At 43.4% G+C, this 20,860-nt stretch overlaps 1 protein-coding gene across 1 annotated transcript in view; it reads left to right on the top strand.

Annotated features, from left to right (window-relative positions):
- The window catches only part of GRM5 (glutamate metabotropic receptor 5), a 345,525-nt gene that overhangs the window by 143,934 nt on the left and 180,731 nt on the right, over positions 1-20,860 (top strand). Inside the window, exon 3 of the mRNA XM_058185133.1 lies at positions 2,862-3,111. Within this exon, the coding sequence (XP_058041116.1) occupies positions 2,862-3,111 (250 nt within the window). The remainder of the gene's footprint in view (positions 1-2,861; positions 3,112-20,860) is intronic.

Below are 20,860 nucleotides of genomic sequence, written 5' to 3'. Positions count from 1 at the left end.
ACTCTGTTTATTCTAGTCTACTGAACAACAATAATAACAGTAGCATCAATGACTCAAGTCTCTGGTTACCAGTTAAAAATGTCTGGATATAGCACAGGGGTCTCCATCCTTGGTCCCTTTAAGACTTGTGGACTTCAACTCTGGGAGGTGAAGTCCACAAGTTTTAAAGGGACCAAGGTTGGAGACCCCTGATATAGCAGACTGTCATATTACAATGAAGTTGATGCCTTCTGCAACTGGCCTGACTTGTGACATATCCTTTCATTGGCCGGGAATCCTAAATTCTGTGAAAAGTAGCCCCTGAGACACACATTTATAATATCAGAGTAAAGAATCGTCAAGATTCTTCCTTCTCTATTCTTTTTACTGACAGCTCAAATTAATTTTCTCCTAACGATCAGAGACTTCTGTCCAATTTCAAAGATGACTTGATGAAAGGTAGAACCATGGTCCCAGGACAGATTTCAAATTAAGTGTATCATTTCAAATTAAATGTAGCCACCATTCTCAGGATCATTATTATGTCTATTGTTGAGTACTGTAACTGTTATCTCTCTGGTAAGCAAACACGTTGAATGGTATTTAAAGTGTCTCAGATTATGTGTATTTTTGTTTGTCCCGTATGTATCAAGTGACCTTCAAGTTGAACCTGAAACCTGGTGACTACATAGATGTAACCACACATTTTACTTGGCAGCTATTGGAAAGTGATTTAACACTTTCCATAATCCCAGGATCATGTTTTGACTTCCACAAATGTGGGATTTTCTGGTGGTATCTCATATTTATACTAAGCACCTCTGATCCTGTTTAGCTTGTTGAGATCAGGCAAGGTCATATTGGAGTACGGCATATGCAAAAATAAGGATAGCAATCTTCAGACATTATTATGAAAGCAATAAATCAAATGTCCTGTTTATAAGTGACAAACCGATGCTAAATTCCCACGTTTCCAGCAATAACGTTGCTTCAACTTAGATCACCTGGTTTGTAGACTGAAGTCTGCATGTCACTGCTTAGGTCCTGTCATGTCACTGCTTCAGGGGTGAAATCCAGCAGATTCTGACAGGTTCTGGAGAACCGGTAGCAGAAACTTTGAGTAGTTCAGAGAACCGGCAAATGCCACCTCTGGCTGGCCCCAGAGTGGGGTGGGAATGGAGATTTTGCAGTATCTTTCCCCTGGAGTGGGGTAGGAATGGGGATTGTGCAGTATCTTTCTCCTGGAGTGGGGTGGGAATGGAGATTTTGCAGTATCCTTCCCCTGGAGTGGGGAGGGAATGGGAATTTTACAGTATCCTTCCCCTGGACTGGAGTGGGAATGGAGATTTTGCAATATCCTTCCCCTGGAGTGGGGAGGGAATGGAGATTTTGCAGTATCCTTCCCCTGGAGTGGAATGGGAATGGAGATTTTCAATTTCCTTCCCCTGGAGTGGGGAGGGAATAGAGATTTTGCAGTATCCTTCCCCTGGAGTGGGGTGGGAATGGAGATTTTGCAGTATCCTTCCCCTGGAGTGGGGAGGGAATAAAGATTTTGCAGTATCCTTCCCCTGGAGTGGGGTGGGAATGGAGATTTTGCAGTATCCTTTCCCTGCCATGCCTACCAACCCACACCCACCAAGCCACACCACGCCCACCAAGCCACGCCCACAGAACCGGTAGTAAAAAAAAATTGGATTTCACCACTGCACTGCTTATCTGATGAAGTAATATTGTATGCTATCACTCCATCATACAAGGACCTCTGGTGGCGCAATGGTTAAAGTGCAGTATTACAGGCAAACTCTGTCCACAGCGTGGAGTTCGATCCTGACCAGCTCAAGGCTGACTCAGCCTTCCATCCTTTCGAGGTGGGTAAAATGAGGATCTAGATTGTTGGGGGCAATTGGGTGACCCTGTAAACCACTTAGTAAGCGCCGTAAAGCACCACAAAGCGGTATTTCTTTTTAAAAAATTGCATTTATATCCCGCCCTTCTCCGAAGACTCAGGGCGGCTTACACTATGTTAGTAATAGTCTTCATTTCATTTCCAGGGGGAGGGCCTTCTCTGTGGGGGCTCCTACCCTGTGGAACGAGCTTCCCCTCGGGCTTCGACAACTACCTGACCTTAGGACCTTTTGCCGCGAACTTAAAACCTATTTATTTCATATGGCTGGACTGGCCTGATTTTAAATTTTAAATTTTAATTTTAATTGAACTTTGATGGGTTTTAAATTTCTGTAATTTTATGGGGTGTAATGTTATTTTAAATTTCTTGGCAAATTTGAATCAGTTTTTTAAGGGTTGTTTTAATTATGGTGTATGTTTCTGTTTGTATTTTATTTGCCTGTTCACCGCCCTGAGTCCTTCGGGAGAAGTGCGGTATACAAATTAAAACATTATTATTATTATTATTATTATCCATTTGTATATTATATACAAAGTCAACCTATTGCCCCCAACAATCTGGGTCCTCATTTTACCTACCTTATAAAGGATGGAAGGCTGAGTCAACCTTGGGCCTGATGGGACTTGAACTTGCAGTAATTGCAAGCAGCTGTGTTAATAACAGACTGTCTTACCAGTCTGAGCCACCAGAGGCCCAGAGGTATAAAAGTCCGCTATTGCTGTAATAGTGTGTTGGCCTTCTTTAAAGTTATGTCCCACTAAATAGTCATATTCGGTTTGCAATGAGTTGCTATTCCAATTTTTTAAAAAAAATAAATTGTTACCTATGCAGGTATTTCTCATCTTATTCCTCCTCTGTTCCTTTACATTTGATTTCAATTTCCTAGTCATGTGATGATATCCCGTCATTGCTTATATGAGCCCTTCGCACCCTTTTTTGGGGCTAATATTTTTGTGCATCTTGGTTCTCGCTTTAGGAAACTATGGCGAAAGTGGGATGGAAGCCTTCAAAGACATGTCAGCTAAAGAAGGGATCTGCATCGCTCATTCTTACAAGATCTACAGCAATGCTGGAGAACAGAGTTTTGATAAATTGTTGGAAAAGCTCAGGAGCCATTTACCCAAAGCAAGAGTTGTAGCGTGTTTCTGCGAAGGCATGACTGTGCGAGGACTGTTGATGGCGATGAGACGCCTGGGGCTGGCCAGTGAATTTTTACTGCTGGGCAGGTGAGTAAATCTGTCAGTAGTTGTTGCCTTGTTTTTATAAACAGAATAAATCCTTCAGTATTTAGATTGGCGCTGCATCCTGGCTAAAGATATCTTGGTTGATTAACATCAGGAGGACATTAATCCATTACAGGTAGTCCTTGACTTTTAACCATTTGTTTAGCGACTGTTTGAAGTTATGACAATCAGAAAAGTGACCTATAACATTGCTGTGTTTTATTGCTCTCTTTAATTTAGTTAGCTGTGTCAGTACTAATAAGGGTGATGTCGTGTCCCCCTCCTCCTCTGACAGCTGGGTCTGGGAAGTCTGTATCAAGCATGGCCATGAAGTCTCTGCAGCTTTGCCAAATTCCTGTCAGAGTTCTCAGGGCAGGCAGTAATCCAAGGTGTGACTTCAGCAATCCAGATTAGACTTTGCCCGACTCAGAGAATGCCAGAAAGCAGATCCTTTATATAGGCCATGGGGTGTGGCTCCATGACTCAGCACTTATCCAGGCCTGCCCCTCCCTTCCTTTTGCTGACATCGCCTCTCCATTCTCCGGAAGCGGGGATCTGTCCACTGTGTCTTTTCGTCCTCAGCTGCCGGCAATTCTAGCTCGTGGCTGGCTTCGTGCTCACACGCTGTAGGGAGGTTTGTTTGCTCAGTCTGTCCGGGCATGGTGCCAGGGCTGGGGGCTGGAGGCATGCCAGGCCATTCTTCTTCACTATCAGTCTCTGGCTCAGATAACAGGAGATGGGAGGGGCCCGGCTGAGGAGAGGAGGGCGGGCGAGGCAAAACAGGTTTATCACCATGCAGGGCTCTCAAATGAATTTGCCAGAGGGCAGACATTGAAGGGTCCATCATATTGTTTACTGGGAACTTGTAGGAATAGAAGAAGAAGAGTTTGGGGGTGTGTGGAATCAAGCAAGTAATCAGCCTAGAGTCGTTACGTTCCCATAAGCAATGCAAGTCCAACCCCTCTAGAACTCTTGTCTGGTGTCAATTTAATGCTGACTGTTAGTTGACTAAATTCTAAAATCTAGTGGAAAAGGTAACAGTAAATAGCAAAATGTTCAAGCTAAACCTGATCAGTCTAACTGTTTGTATTTATATCACTTTGGTCAAGGGTGGGTTCTACTTACCTTTACTACCGGTATGCAATGGGGCCGCGTGTGTGCATGCTTTGCTCACACGCGTGTGCACTTCTGCGCATCCTGATGACATCTGGGTCAGTGGGCAGAGCCTCCCACTGGTTTACTACCAGTTCTTGCGAAGCGGTCTGCACCAGGGGCAACCCATCACTGATTTTGGTATGTGTTCACAAATGTATATCACTTAGCTTGAGTTTTGCAATTTAGATGTGCTGATCACCTCAAAGTAAGTGATTAGTATTCAAGGTGCTCATGTAGGTATGAACTTCCCATGGTTCTGACAGCATTTACCATAATGCTCATTTGTTTCCCTGTCTCACCTGGTTTTATTTTCTGGAAGGTGGTGGGTTGTTTTTTTTTAGCTTCTTTTAATTAAAATAAAAAAAATAGATATTGTACTGTGTTGCAAAGCAAATCACTGATTTCAAATGTAATTTCCGAGAATAGTGAAACCTTGAATTAATGGAGTATGGGGAGGGCGGGGGGGGAGATGCCTATTAAATCTAAATGCCTGTTTAACCTGCATTAAATGTAATTGATGTGATTTACATTGGTGTTATTTGTGGAATTATGCAGTTTAGGTAAAAGGATGCCAATAATCTAAAAGCATCAAGTATGCCATTACTTGAATGACATAAATGTCATTAATTGTCTCAGCTTCAGTCAAAGACAATCTGTATTTATAAGTCAAGGACCGCCTGTACTTGTTTACAAATCTGAATATCAGCAGGCTCAGGTGTATCCTACCATTTGCAGAACTGATAACTGTTCTGTCCTCCCTCGCCTCCGTCCAAGTGATGGCTTAATTAGCCGGCACTATCAGCTCTGGCAGCAGAATAGCCAGCGTCTGCCAAGAGCCTCCGTTATCTTCCACGACGCTGGTGAGTCACCTAGAAACAAACTTCAGCTCTTAATCAGTGGATTTGCCTGTTACAAAGAGACAAAGCAGCTCTCGCTGCCTTTTATATCCTGTGGGGTGTGGCTCCATGACTCAGCACTTCCTAGGCCTGCTCCACCCTTGCTTCTGTTGTTCCTTCCTCTCCTGCCTACGAAGCCTAGGATTCAACCAAGCCTGATTGCCTTCAGCTGGGTCTGCAGGCATGGCCTGGGGGGGGGAAGAGTCAGGGGACGGAGGCCTCATTATCTCTTCCACCATTATCTCTGCCCAGTTGCTGGGTGGGTGTGGCCATGGTGGGCATGGCCTAGTCAGCCTCCTGCACCACAGTGGGGGGGCGTTTTTGCCCTCCCCGGGCTCCGGAGTCTTTCCTAGAGCCTCTGGGAGGGCAAAAACAGTCTCCCCAGGCTCCGGAGGCCATCTGGAGGCCGGAAACAGGCCCATTTCCAGCCTTCTTGAACTTCTGGCAGGCTCGTTTTTCGCTCTTCCTGAGCCCCCACACGCACCCTGCACTTACAGTATTTTTGGGAGCATAAGACACACCAGAATATAAGACACACCTTAGTTTTTGGAAAGGAAAATAAGAAAAAAGCTGATTGGCAGGTGGATCGGCCTCCAGGAATAGCCCCAATCAGCTGTTCCCAGAGGTGAATTTTAGCAACAGGTTCCTTGCTTCGCTCTGTGCCTTGCTTTTTTTTTCTGCCTCTGAAACTTCTGAAACTCTGTTTCAGAAAAAACATTTTTTTCTGCCTCTGAAAGCCTCAGCAAAGAGCTTCAGAAAAAAGAGCCTTTTTCTGAAGCTCTGTTTGGAGGCTTTTTTTTTTCTGAAGCTTCGTTTCTGAGGCTTTTTTCAGCCTCTGAAACCTCGGTTTGAGAGGCTGGGTGGGGCTACATTTGGAGTATAAAATGCACCCAGATGTTTACCCTCTTTTTTTGGGGGGGAAAGGTGCATCTTATACTCCGAAAAATATGGTACCTGCATCCGAATCGGGTCATGTGGGGACTCCTGGGAGGGGTGGAGTGAGGTGGGCGGGGCCAGCCAGGAGTGGGATTTGGGGGTTCTCCAAACTCCACAGAATCTTAGCTAGGTTGTTTTCCCAAACCCCTGCGAACCCCCAGCAGCCCACCTCTGGATGTGCCCCCAAATAACAACAGATGAAAAGCAGTCATGGAGAAGGATTATATCTTCTCAGAACTATCAGATTAACATTATTGCAATTATTACATTATTACAAATTATTTTTTTCTCATTTTCCTTATTTCTGGCTCTTATATTTGTCATCGCCCTTATGGCAGTTAGCTAATTATTTGGATCAGCAGGTTGTCTGAAACTGCCTTTTTATGACTCCTTGAACAGGTTTAATTTGGTAGTCTTGGAAAACCTGAGCTACGCATATTGTGCAGTAGACGAAGGAGCCATTAATTGCAATTACAAGCATTGCAATATTGCTTTGCTCTTAAGGACAGTGGTGATTAAAACTTGACCAGTTTAGGAAAACATTTGTTTATGGATAGATGAAATCATTTATTCTTAACCTCCTGGTTTTGGTAAGGTTTTTAGGAGATAATAATTGTTTGGTTTTCTCTTTTAAAATAATCCTAGAGCCTTCCAGCCTTTTCCTACCATCAAGTATAACCAAAGATTGTCTTTCTGTCTGTGGATTATGTGCGTCTTTTCAGAGGTAATAATAATAATAATAATAATAATAATAATAATAATAATAATAATAATAATAATAATAATAATAATAATAATAATATCAGAGTTGGAAGGGACCTTGGAGGTCTTCTAGTCCAACCCCCTGCCCAGGCAGGAAACCCTACACCAGGTAAAGTCCCAGTGATAGGTAGTCCCAGTGATTTATTTTATTTATTTATTTATTTGATTTTTATACCGCCCTTCTCCCGAAGGACTCAGGGCGGTGTACAGGCAAAAATAAAACAGATAGTACAATATACAATTTAAAATGCAATTAAAAAACTTATTTTAAAATTGGCCTGAAAAGTATACAATGAACTAAAAACCCCATTTAAAATTAGTTAATAAAATTTAAAATTTAATAAAATTCAATTTAAGCCAGCCCCGCGCGAATAAAAAGATGTGTCTTCAGTTCGCGACGGAATGTCCGAAGGTCAGGTATTTGGCTTAAACCCGGGGAAGTTCGCTCCAGAGTGGAGCCCCACAGAGAAGGACCTTCCTGGGGCCGCCAGCCGACATTGCTTGGCGGACGGCACTGAGAAGTCCCTCTGTGAGAGCGTACGGGTCGGTGGGAGGCATGTGGTAACAGCAGGCGGTCCCGTAAGTACCCAGGCCCTAAGCCATGGAGCGCTTTAAAGGTAGTAACCAAAACCTTAAAGTGCACTCGAAAGGCCACAGGTAGCCAGTGCAGTCTGCGCAGGAGCGGTGTTATATGGGAGCTACGCGGAGCTCCCTCTATCACCCGCGCAGCTGCATTCTGGACTAACTGAAGCCTCCGAGTGCACTTCAAGGGGAGCCCCATGTAGAGAGCATTACAATAATCCAAGCGAGAGGTAACGAGCGCATGAGTGACCGTGCACAAGGCATCCCGATCAAAGAAGGGGCGCAACTGCCGAACCAGGCGAACCTGGTGGAAGGCCCCCTTGGAGACGGCCGTCAAATGATCTTCAAACGACAGCCGTTCATCCAGGAGGACACCTAAGTTGCGCACCCTATCCTTTGGGGCCAATAACTCGCCTCCAACAGTCAGCCGTGGCTGCAGCTGACTGAATCGGGGTGCCGGCATCCACAGCCACTCCGTCTTGGAGGGATTAAGCTTGAGCCTGTTTCTCCCCATCCAGACCCGTAGTCTTCAACAGTGATGTTGAAGAAGGCAAATAGTAGTAAATAGTAGTGGTAGTAAGTAGTAGAGATACTACTTTTAAAAATAGTAACTGTGAGAGGAATCTTGGACTCCTAGTGGACAGTCACTTAAATGTGAGCCAGTAGTATGCTGCAGCTTCCAACAAAGCCAACACAGTCCCTAGAAAGATAGAATCAATAGAAGGATAGAATCAAGATCATGTGAAGTGTTAGTACCATTTTATAAGGCCTTGATAAACACACTTGGAATATTGCATCCAGTTTTTGGCACCATGATATGAAAAAGGATATTGAGACTTTAGAAAGAGTGCAGATAATTAGGGGACTGGAGGATAAAACATATGAAGAACAGTTGCAGGATTTGGGTATGTCTAGTATAATGAAAAGAAGAACTAGATTCTTTGCAACAGAGATCTGCTTTATCTAAATAAACCAGGAACTGTATGTGTCTAATCTAACGAAGAGGAGTAGTAGGGATGGCATGATAGCAGTCTTCCAATATCTCAGAGGCTACCGCAAAGAAGAGGGAGTCAAGCTATTCTCCAAAGCACCTGAGGGCAGGACAAGAAGCCATGGATGGAATCTAATCACGGAGAGAAAGCAACCTGAAATTAAGGAGAAACTTCCTAACAGTGACGACAATTAACCAGTGGAATGGCTTGCTTTCAGATGTTTTGGGTGTTCCATCACTGGAGGCTTTCAAGACGATATTGGACACCCCTTTGTCCGGAATTGTACAGGGTCTCCTCCTTGAGCAAGGGGTTGGACTAGAAGACCTCCAAGGTCCCTTCCAACTCTGTTGTTCTGTTGTGTTTTTATTTCATTCTATATATTTGGCTCAATCCAATATTTATTTATTTATTTATTTATTTATTAAGTTTTTATACCGCCCTTCTCCCGAAGGACTCAGGGCGGTGTACAGCCAAAGATAAAACATAATACATATACAATTAAAACCAACAATTTAAAACCTAGCAAATTTCAAAAGGCTGATAATTAAAAGTTTAAATTTAAAATTATAAAAAATTTAAAAAACCCAATAAAACCCCCAATTTAAGATCATAACTATAAAAACCATTATGCCAGTTATATGCAATATAGTTGTTCTCTGCGTTCTTAAGTAGCAAATTGCAATTCACCAACTTGTCTCTGGAGGAAAGAGTCACTTCCAGGCCTTCAACCAGGAAAATCATTTTTTTTTTCCATTTCAAGGGCAAAAAGATACAGAGAGCAAAAATTCTTACTCTCCATTGTGTGTCTTTGAGTCCTACTGATGGCATTGTATGATGGTTTATGATACAAAAAAAAACAAACTATAAGCAGTCACATTCCTGAAGGCTTTGCTGCATCTTCCATGCTCCGCTGAGTTAATAATATATCCGCTCTGCTGTCTCTTGTGCCAAAGGCTATCTGAAAACCTATTTTATTCTGTATCAGGAAGATAACTAGAAAGTGGCTTAGGCACCATCAGTTCATAGAACAGTGAAGTGGAACCCCAGAATTATGGAGGAAATCACGTTCAATCATCATCACCGCTACCAGCATCCACACAAGCTTCTCTCCACAATTTATATAAGCAAGGAGCTGAGCATTAATCATTCCATACTTCAGCCCCCCAAAAATTACGTGTCCAACTAATCAATGGCTAGTTGAACAGGTTTTTTTCCCTGCAATGGAGACAGAAGGGTCTTTTTCACCCTAATTGAAGACCAGAAGATGACTTTATGGAAAGAACTGGCCAAGTAGTGGCCAAGTAATCCGTTTAATGATAGGAGGGACAGTCAAGAATGGTAGTAAGCAATGCAATGGTATGTAGAAGGGATGCAACGGGGAACCAGATCCTTCTGGGTTTCAGGTTTAGAGGTGTGTGTGTATATACAAGCGGTCCTCACTTACTAATCACTTGTTCAGTGATCTTTTGGAGTTATGATGGTGCTGAAAAAGGAGACTGACAACCGATCCTTGAAGTTACAGCTTTTGCAGCATCTCTATGATCATGTGATTGCAATTCCCACACTTGGCAATCATTTAACAATGGTCCCAATGTTACATGATCCTGTGATTATCATTTGTGACCTTCGGGGTTTGCTTCCAACCAGTAAGTCAATGAGAAAAGCTGACAGGAAGTCGCTAGTTGCAAGTATGTGAAGTTCATGATTAACGATCACAGCCAGAACTGGTTGTGTCTGCGCCCCCCGAGCTGGGCCCCATGCCAGAAAGTGACTTGGAAAGTGAGGGGGAAGGGCCATCAGGACTTACCTCGGGAGCACCGGCTTCCCTGGCTCAGCTCCAGGAGCCAGAGGCAGGCCAGGTGGAGGAGATAACGAGGCCTCCGTCCCCTGACTCTTCCCCCCCCCCAGGCCATGCCTCCAGACCTGGCTGATGGCAATCAGGCCTGGCTGGACCCTAAGTTTCATAGGCAGGAGAGGCGGGAACAGAAGCAGGGGTGGGGCAGGCCTAGGAAGTGCTGAGTCATGGAGCCACACCCCACAGGATATAAAAGCAGCAAGGGCTGCTATACCTCTTCGTAGCAAGCAAATCAACTGCTTAACTAGAGCTGAAGTACTGTTTGTTCCTGGTTGACTCATCAAGAGAGATAACAAAGACACTTGGCAGATGCTTGCTAGTTTGCTGCCAGAGCTGATAGTGCCGGCTAATTAAGTCATCGCTCGGACTGAAGCGAGGGGGACAGAACAGAACTGACATTGTACAATCACACGACTTTGGGCTTAATGATCACGGCACTTAGCAATAGAGATTTTGGTCCCAACTGTGGTTGGAAAGTGAAGACTTGTTGTTATTTGTGAAGTCATGTCCGACCCATTACAACCCCATGGACAACTTTCCTCTAGGCCTTCCTGTCCTCTACCATCCTCAGGAGACAGAGGTAGGTTTCAGCAGGTTCTGACCAGTTCTGGAAAACTGGTAGAGGAAATTTTGAGTAGTTCAGAGAACTTGTAAATACCACCTCTGGCTGGCCCCACCCTCATCTATTCTCTGCCTCCTGAGTCCCAGCTGATTGGGAGGAAATGGGGATTTTGCAGTAATCTTCCCCTGGATTGGGGCGGGAATGGAGATTTTACAGTATCCTTCCCCTGCCTCACCCATCAAGCCATGCCACATCCACCAAGCCACACCCACAGAACCCATAGTAAAAAAAATTGAAACCCACCACTGCCTGGAGACAATTTAAGCTCACGCCGACTGCTTCAACGACTCCATCCAGCCACCTCATTCTCTGCCGTCCCCTTCTTCTTTTGTCCTCAGTCTTTCCCAGCATTCGGCTCTTCTCCAGGGAGTCCTTCCTTCTCATTAGGTGGCCAAAGTATTTGAGTTTCCTCTTCAGGATCTGGCCTTCTAAAGAGCAATCAAGACTACCTGCATATTAAACTTTAAATTGTCACTTAAATATCATCTTGTGTAGTTTTGTTGTTGTTGTTGTTGTTTTGCATTTATATCCTGCCCTTCTCCGAAGACTCAGGGCGGCTTACACTATGTTAGCAATAGTCTTCATTCTATTTGTATATTTATATACAAAGTCAACTTTTATTGCTCCCAACAATCTGGGTCCTCATTTTACCTACCTTATAAAGGATGGAAGGCTGAGTCAACCTTGGGCCTGGTGGGACTAGAACTTGCAGTAATTGCAGGCAGCTGCTGTTAATAACAGACTGCATTAGCAGTCTGAGCCACAGAGGCCCTAGTATTTACATCTATATGTATATTTCTATTAGGCATGGGCATGGGTCTGCAACCCGCGGCTCTTGAGCCACATGTGGCGCTTTAATCCCACTGTTGCGGCTCCCTGTCGTTCAAAATACGTGTCACAACCGCCAATGCACAACACCCACCGGCACGTGATTTATTGAGCTTTTCAACTCATCTTTTTTTTTTCAGAGTTCAAAATGCTTTTGTTACATGCAGAAATATTTTTTTTTATTTTTAACAGTTTTCTCTGTAACAGTTCATTGATTTCATAAATGCAACATACAGTAGTATTTTTATGCGTAGCATAAAGGTTAAAAAACGATATATGCAGTGTTATCTTCATTTTAAATGTCAAAAGGGTTTTGTGGCTCCCGGTGTTTTCTTTTCTGTAGGAAACGGGTCCAAATGGCTCTTTGAGTGTTTAAGGTTGCAGACCCCTGGGCTTGGGGAAGCAGTTATGGATTTGCTGGGAAAGGGTTGTTTGTGTCTTTGTCAGTTTTGGAAATTACAAAGCTAAATCCATAGTTTTCTCGGCAAAAATTGGCTTGCTCTTCTTGCCTTCTTCTTCGTAAAGCTGAGAGAGAGGGACAGGCCCAAGGTGGCTTGGAGCCTAAAACGGGACTAGAACTCACACTCTCTCTGTTTCTAGCCTGATGCTTTAACCAGGGGTGGAATTCAGCCAGTTCGGTAACTCGATGATCAGCTGGGAGCAAACCAGTTTGCTCTGATGATCAGGTGGGCCTGTCCACCTGCCCCTGCGCTTTACTTACCTTTATCCTCTCAGCTGATTCACGTGGTAGAGCGGATTGCCACACCTCAGCTGTGTTACACCCCACAAGTAATGTGGAAGGTTAGTTTTGTTAAAACTGTGCATGTGCATGCAGTGCGCATCAGGCGTGGGCGCACAAAATACGCAATCACTGAACCGGTTATTAAACCAGCAGGATCCTACTACTGGCTTTAACCACTGCACCAAACTAGCTTTCAGGCCTTGATTTAAGATCTGAGCTATTAATTTTTCACCAAAAGCTAAATATTTTAGAATGCACAATACAATTTTGTATATAGTGTAGAGTTTTGTTTTGGGGCCTTATGTTGCCAGATTTTGGCATCTGTGCTAAAAGGAGGCTCCAGGGTCCAATGAAAGAATATTTGAGAGTTACATGCAAAATTCATATGTCACCATAGGTTTGTCACACTTCCAGGGTAAAAGAAATAACTTTAAAAAATGTGCCTTCCCATATCCCCAAAAGGAGTCTGTAATTATTATTTGATTAATATTCTCTGCTGCAATTTTATAAATTAAACGTAAGCCCAAGGTTCAAGAACAATGACATGATCTCGCTGTATATTGGAGGACTACACTGATAATTTCTAGTCTGTTACTCACCCGCTACATTCCTATCAATCTCTCAGACTCCAAACCATAGCAGGTCATCTGCACTTGATGTCCTATTATTTGCGAGCTGAACTGAATGGCAAGGTGGATGGCGTAGAAATTCCATAATAAAAAGGTAAAGGAGTCCCTGCAGAGTTTTACCTTGCTAGTCCTACTCATCTCCATTTCAAGACCATTGAGCCAGCGCTGTTCAAAGACATTTCCACAGTCATGTGACCGCATGACATCATGGAACATTGTTACCTTCCCACCGAAGTGCTACCAACCTGTGTTTCCAAGCCTGGGTCTTATTTTCTTTTGGGCCCCAAAATAAGTACTGGGGCCTATTTTCAGGGGTTGTCTTATTTTTTCCCCGATGTTCTGTCCCCCCTTCGCCTCCGTCCGAGTGAAGGCTTAATTAGCCGGCACTATCAGCTCTGGCAGTAGAATAGCGAGTCTCTGCCAAGTGTCTCTGTTATCTCCCTCGACGCTGATGAGTCACTCAGGAACAAACTTCAGCTCTTAGTTAATCAGTTGATTTGCCTGCTACGAAGAGGCACAGCAGCTCTTGCTGCCTTTATATCCTGTGGGGTGTGACTCCATGACTCAGCACTTCCTAGGCCTGCCCCACCCCTGCTTCTGTTGTTCCCGCCTCTCCTGCCTACAAAACCTAGGGTCCAACCAAGCCTGATTGCCATCAGCTGGGTCTGGAGGCATGGCCTGGGGGGGGGAAGAGTCAGGGGATGGAGGCCTCGTTATCTCTTCCACCTGCCTGCCTCTGGCTCCTGGAGCTGAGCCAGGGAAGCCAGTGCTCCCGAGGTAAGTCCTGACGGCCCTTCCCCCTCACTTTCCAAGTCACTTTCTGGCAGGAGGCCCGGCTCCAAATCACTTTCTGGCAGGAGGCCCAGGTCGGGGGGCGCAGACACAACACCCATGCATGGGAGGCCCACTTCTTCTGCTTGCTTGCAGCAGGCCAGGATACCATGCAGGCACCAGTGCCACTGTTGTGAAGCTGGGGGTGTGTGTGTGGAACTGACCCATGCATCCCGCACTGGCTTCTCTCAGGGCCCCGCAGCCAGGCCACCCACAGTCTGACCCTTGCTTCACCTCACAGTGGCAGCTCCAGTAGCCCCATTCTCCCCTGCTTGGCCGCTCACCCACTTCTTCTGCTTGCTTGTGGCCGCAATGGAACAGGAGCCGAGCAATGCTCCAGTGCCACGGCCACGAGGCAAGTCAGGTATTGGGTGTGGGTGGGCTGACTGGAGAGGCCCTGAGGTAAGCCTGCATGGGAGTGGCAGGGGCCTGCTCCACCACCCGCATCGCCTTGTGGCCGTAGCATCACAAGCAACCAGATGGAATGGGTGGGCGGCCAACTGTGTAGGCTATTTTTTTTTTGCAAAAAGTTTTTTTTTATTTTTATAAACATAATAGTAAAAAAAAATCATTGTGAACAGATTGTCAGTCAGGTACATCCTTAAGCGTATTTCAAATTTCATCCCCCATTGTATTCTATACAATATATTTTCTTCTCCTTCATTAAAATTAATAGTTATTGCACATATCTAATAAAAACTTGTATTCCATCCCATTAAGGTTTAAATGAAGTCTGGTCCCCATGTTTTAATTCCCCAAAACATCATTAATAGTTCTTCTGTTAACTTCTTAAATTCCACAAATTTAAACATATTTCTGTATTGCTTTTAATCAGAGGTCAGACCATCTAAAAACCCTTTCTTAAAGCTGCCCTGCAATCACATAGACATTTCCATCTTACTTAGGAATAGTCCTGAAATCACAAAAACTATTCCCTCTTATCGACTTCCTCTGCCTCTAAATAACATATGCTTAAAAAATTTCCCTATCGTCAATTCTCAATTAAAAAAACAGCTTAGAATTGAAATGGGTAGGTACTTCTTGTTTCTCCCAATAGTTCCCTTATTATATTCAACTGCAGGCTTTTAAGTAGGATTTATTTGGAGGATAGGGCTTATATTAGGCGCACATGTAAAAAACATGCTAGGTCTTATTTTCAGGATAGGTCTTATTTTTGGGGACACAGGGTATTTATCTAGTTGCATTTGTATACTTTTGAACTGCTAGGTTGGCAGGAGCTGAGGCGAGGGTGGGAGCTCACCCCATCATATGGAGCTCGGGTCTCGAACCTGGGCTGTCAGCTTTCCAGCTAATGAGCCCAGCCTCCTAACCGCTGAGACACTGCACCACCATTGAAATTTGATAATAAATGAAATAAATGAATTGAGGAAAATTCTAAATGGCATCTGGGCTGTTTACATTGTGGGCAAAAGGAGTTCAAAAGAAAAATAAAGACAAAAACCTTCTGGAGGAGGGGTGGGCAGGGATGAGCAATTATGGCCCCTTTACGACCTGTGGACTTCAACTCCCAGAATTCCTAAGCTGTAGCTGCCCACCCGTGCATTGGAGCGCTCTTTGTCAGCTCCAACTTTGCAAAGCCATTAGAAAACGTATCCCCCCCAGTAAAGTGGTTCCTTCCATTTTCCCGTCAATGAATGAATGGAATTTTGAAAAGCCAAATATATTCCTGGCTTGTGCTGATCTCTTCTAGTCTAATCTGGTATTGTCCCATATTTTAGTTTGTTGCATTTATTTCTTTTAACAATTTTGGAGTGCTACTGAATTATAATTTTTAGTGTTTTATACCTTGGACAGTTTTTAGTACATTGGAAATTTTCATAAAGGTGAAGAAGCAGGTGTGAATCTTTTATACAGGAATCATATTATGATCTAATCTTATTATTAATTATTAATCTATGCAGACTCACCAAAGCTCACAACGATGTGCCAAAAAAATAATAAAACGCCCATAATTTTTTTTTTAAAAAAAGGGACAGTGTGGGTTCATAAACAAAAAATGAAAAACCACAAACAACGCATGGTTAATCATTAAATAAACAAACAAACATCCAAACATTGATAATAATAATTCCCTGAAGGCTGTCTGGAAAAGTTTAGCCTGGAAGGCTGCCACTGATAAGGCCGCTAACTACTAGAATAAATAAAAAATATTTGGACCCAGCCTTCTTCTAATGCTGCTTCCGAGATGCTTTGTTAGAGATAGGCAGAAAGCAACCTCAAAGCTGAGCAAGTTGGAAGCTGAGCTCCACTTATTATTCTATTTTGAATTAGAGAAAGGAAAGAAATATGATTCTCCGCTTCAGCAACTTTATAAGGTATATGGACTTCAATTCCCAAAATGCCCCAGGTTGCCGTGCCAGCTAGGGAATTCTGGGAGTTTAAGTCCACATGTCTTAATTTTGCCAATGGATAACAAGCACTGTCCTAGACAACAACAGAAATATTCTGGGAGTTGCTATCCCAAATTTCCTCTTGGGGAAATCACTCTGTGTGAAATAACATTCAAATATAGCAATCTACCTTTTGGAGGGGATAAATGGTTGTGCAAACACCAATTCCAATTGAAAATATCATTTCCTTCCTTCCTTCCTTCCTTCCTCCCTCCCTCCCTCCCTCTTCCTTTATTATCAATTTTTGTAAATTTGTCAGAATGTCATATACAACCCATCTTTCCTTAACCTCTCAGCTTTGCTGGTTGAGGAACTCTGGGAGTTGAAGTCTTAAAAGAGCCAAGTTTGCAGACCCCGGCTCTAGAGTTAGCCAGATGGTAATCTATAGCAGTGGTTTTTTTCAAATTTGGCAACTTTTAAGTCCCAGAATTTGGAAGTTGAAGTCCATACATCTGAAAGTTGCCAAAGCTGAAAATAAAAACCCGCTACAGAATACCATCTGGCTATCTATCACTGATGAGTCCAGTGGTGAAATTCAATTTTTTTTAACTACCGATTCTGTGGGCGTGGCTTGGTGGGCATGGTGTGGTTTGATGGGCATGGCAGGGGATGGATACTGCAAAATCCCCATTCTCATCCCACTCTGGGACCAGCCAGAGGTGGCATTTGCCGGTTCTCCGAACTACTCAAAATTTCTGCTACCGGTTCTCCAGAACCGGCCAGAACCTGCTGGATTTCACCCCTGCCCAAGGCCATTTCAGGCAAATGATTGTCCAGTCTCTTTCTTAAAAAGCCCTCAGGATGAAACCAGTCAGGTAATGCCTACTTCCTAATAATCGGTGGTACTAGCAATCAGTCAGAATATACATCATGTAAAAATAGAGAGACAATTTGGTGTAATGATGAAGACCCAAAGCTAAAAATCAGGTGACTGTGAATTTTAGACATGAAAGCATCCGGGTGACTTTGGGCCAGTCACTCTCTCTAAGCTCTAGGAAGGATGCAATGGCAAATCACTCTTGAAATCATAACACGATAACCGCAAGGACCTGCCCAGCTGGTTGCTGGGAATCAACCCTAGTTCAAAAGCAAAAATGAAAATAAAAACAAGAAATAGTGTCTTTGGCTTGACTCCAAAGGATCGGGAAGAGAGAGGAACAGCTCCTGGTTCATATCCAACTTGGTACTTGGATTGTGTTTTTCCAGCCTCGCTGGAAAATCCACATGTGGGTTCAGCTGCTTACAGCGTAAGGTTGAAAACAGAAGCTGGGAAAACATCCAATGGCTTGATGGCCATGGCATGAAGGCAGGCTGGAGAACTGTTCCCTCACCCTCTCATCATTAAATTAAAACTACAGATAGGAAAGGATAAAATGGGAAGTATATAGAATAGAATAGAATAGAATAGAATAGAATAGAATAGAATAGAATAGAATAGAATAGAATAGAATAGAATAGAATAGAATTTTTTATTGGCCAAGTGTGATTGGACACACAAGGAATTTGTCTTGGTGCATGCGCTCTCAGTGTACATAAAAGAAAAGATACCTTCATCAAGGTACAACATTTACAACACAATTGATGGTCAATATATCAATATAAATCATAAGGATTGCCAGCAACAAAGTTACAATCATACAGTCATAAGTGGAAAGAGATTGGTGATGGGAACGATGAGAAGATTAATAGTAGTGCAGATTTAGTAAATAGTTTGACAGTGTTGAGGGAATTATTTGTTTAGCAGAGTGATGACCTTCGGGAAAAAACTGTTCTTGTGTCTAGTTGTTCTGGTGTGCAATGCTCTATAGCGTCGTTTTGAGGGTAGGAGTTGAAACAGTTTATGTCCTGGATGTGAGGGATCTGTAAATATTTTCACGGCCCTCTTCTTGATTCGTGCAGTATACAGGTCCTCAATGGAAGGCAGGTTGGTAGCAATTATTTTTTCTGCAGTTCTAATTATCCTCTGAAGTCTGTGTCTTTCTTGTTGGGTTGCAGAACCGAACCAGACAGTTATAGAGGTGCAAATGACAGACTCAATAATTCCTCTGTACAACTGAATCAGCAGCTCCTTGGGCAGTTTGAGCTTACTGAGTTGGCTTACTGAGTTATCTTTTTATATCAGGAAATATAAAAGGGATGGACTTGTTTTATAAACGGGGCGGCCTTGCTTTAATTTTCAAAAACATTTTCAGTGCTTGGGGAAAAGAAACGAGCAGAAGGTGAAATTTTAAAGCAGGGGTGGGGATCGATGGCCCCTTTATGACTTACGGACTTCAACTCCCAAAATTCCCGAGCCAGCATGGATTAGGGTTAGGGTTAGGATTAGGATTAAGGTGTCTTGCTTGATATCAAAGTTCTCTGTCATATCTCCATTTACTATCACCTTGGCTGATTGTTTACAATATATTGCTTTAATCATATTAATAAATCTGTCCCCAAAGTCCGTATATTTTAGTTGTGCTGCCATGAATTGCCAATTAATGTTGTCAAATGCTTAGGAATGCAACTTGTCTACTTGAAAGCAAGCATGAGAGGAGGGGGGGGAGGGAGGAAGAGAGGGAGGGAGTGGGAGAGAGAGAGTGAATGTGAATTTTCCTTTGAGGAAGTAATCTTGCCTTTTGGCATGTGAATTGCTAGTCACTTCTAGTTCACTAATTGCTAGTCACTTCTAGGAATGCGGTGGCTCAGGGGCTAGGACATTGAGCTTGTCGATCGAAAGGTCGGCAGCTCAGCGGTTCGAATCCTTAGTGCTGCCATGTAGTAGCGCCTTTAGCATTGAGTCATGCCGGCCACATGACCACGGAGACATCTTCAGACAGCACTGGCTCTTCGGCTTTGAAACGGAGATGAGCACCGCCCCCTAGAGTCGGCAACGACTAGCATGTATGTGCGAGGGGAACCTTTACCTTTACCTCTAGTTCCTACACTATTCTCAAATACGCTGTTGGGTGCTTTGTTGAATCAATACCCAGCAATGTAGAACAGCCAAGCATGTCTAAAGGGAAACAAAAGACAGACCTATTCCAGGTTTAAGGCACAATATGGACGTATTGTAGACTCTCTCCTAACTCAGTTGGCTTTCATATGAAATAGAACTCCTCAGCCACCTTCTTTTTTATTTGTTTCCTGTATTTTTCTGTACATTTCTCTCCTGGATTATTATTATTTTTTATAATGCAAGGTCATTGCAGCTGGTGCTGGGCTGCTTGGAAAATATAACAGCTTAGTTATTAATAATATTATGTTATTATGAGTTATTATGAGTTATTAGTTATTATGAGGTCCTTACCTTAGTGGTAAGGACCTCATAACCGAAGGTCAAATATAGCTTCTTAAGGCTCTACCTTGGCATGCATGTTTTCCAATGAGACAGACCGAGACAGGAAGATCATTTAATTACAGTTTATTCAGAATATTCTGATAAAAGGGATTCCTCTCATTCAAAGAGGGAATCCCAAGAGAGACCCATCTTACATTCCCTTTTATAATTAAGACATCAAAGAAAATGCAAGAGAAGAGTAGATTGGACCCAAAGTAATTTTCTCTTTGCATAAGAAATCAGTTACTTGTAATCAAACATGTTGCATATTTGCATCCTGTAATATCACACGTGTTCATTAAAATGAAGTCTGATGACAGAAGGGTGTACGTTTTAAGATGTTAATAAGGAAAAAGGTGGTTTGGAGTTCACGAAGAGACACGCCAGATTCCAATTAGTGCTAACAAGCTTTCTCTGGCCAGGAGATATTCTCCAGATGTCCCATTGTAGGAAGTTAGCACTCAACCCTCTCCTAGGAAAATGAGATATTTTAGGAAATATTAAAAGGGAGGCAGAAACTCAGCTCCCCCCGCTCCCACTTTGTCAATGGGCCATTAAGGCCTGGGCCAGTCTATTCTACATAACAAAGATCTACCTCTTTCAGGCAGAGCCATAGTAGGAATTGCCCAAAGCCAGTGGTGGGATTCAGCCAGTTCGTACCTATTCGGGAGAACCGGTTGTTAACTTTCTAAGCAGTTCAGAGAACCGGTTGTTGGAAGAAATCTTATTTTGTTTTTTTCCACTTTACAGGGCTAATCCTGTAAGGAAGGCAGGAAGGAAACATTCCGGTATTTCTAGCCTCATCTTTATTGCCCTGCTTACAGAAACTGCCTCTCTGGTTAATCCTTATTACATTGTAACAGCTAAGGAGAAGCACCCATCGACGTGACTGATGTTGAGTTGGGCACGCCCACACGGTCACATGCCCACCGAGTCAGGCCTACCCAGCTGGTCATTAGGGCAGAGAACCAGTTGTTAAATTATTTGAATCCCATCACTGCCCAAAGCCCTTTCATTACATCGTCACCTAACAAAGCTCAATCAAGCCTGGGACTCAAAAGACAACCTACAAAGTTACCCCTGCATGGCCCTGCATACCCCTGCATGGCCCTATGGGGGTCTGACAACCAATCAGAACACAAGCTCAAAATCAAAGCCCAAGAGACGGTATAAAACCCAGGGACTCTCAGCA

This window comes from Ahaetulla prasina, chromosome 5 (genome assembly GCF_028640845.1).
Source record: "Ahaetulla prasina isolate Xishuangbanna chromosome 5, ASM2864084v1, whole genome shotgun sequence".
Taxonomy (NCBI): Eukaryota; Metazoa; Chordata; class Lepidosauria; order Squamata; family Colubridae; genus Ahaetulla; species Ahaetulla prasina.
Note: the sequence above shows the minus strand (reverse complement) of the source record. Positions and strands in the feature narration are given on the sequence as shown.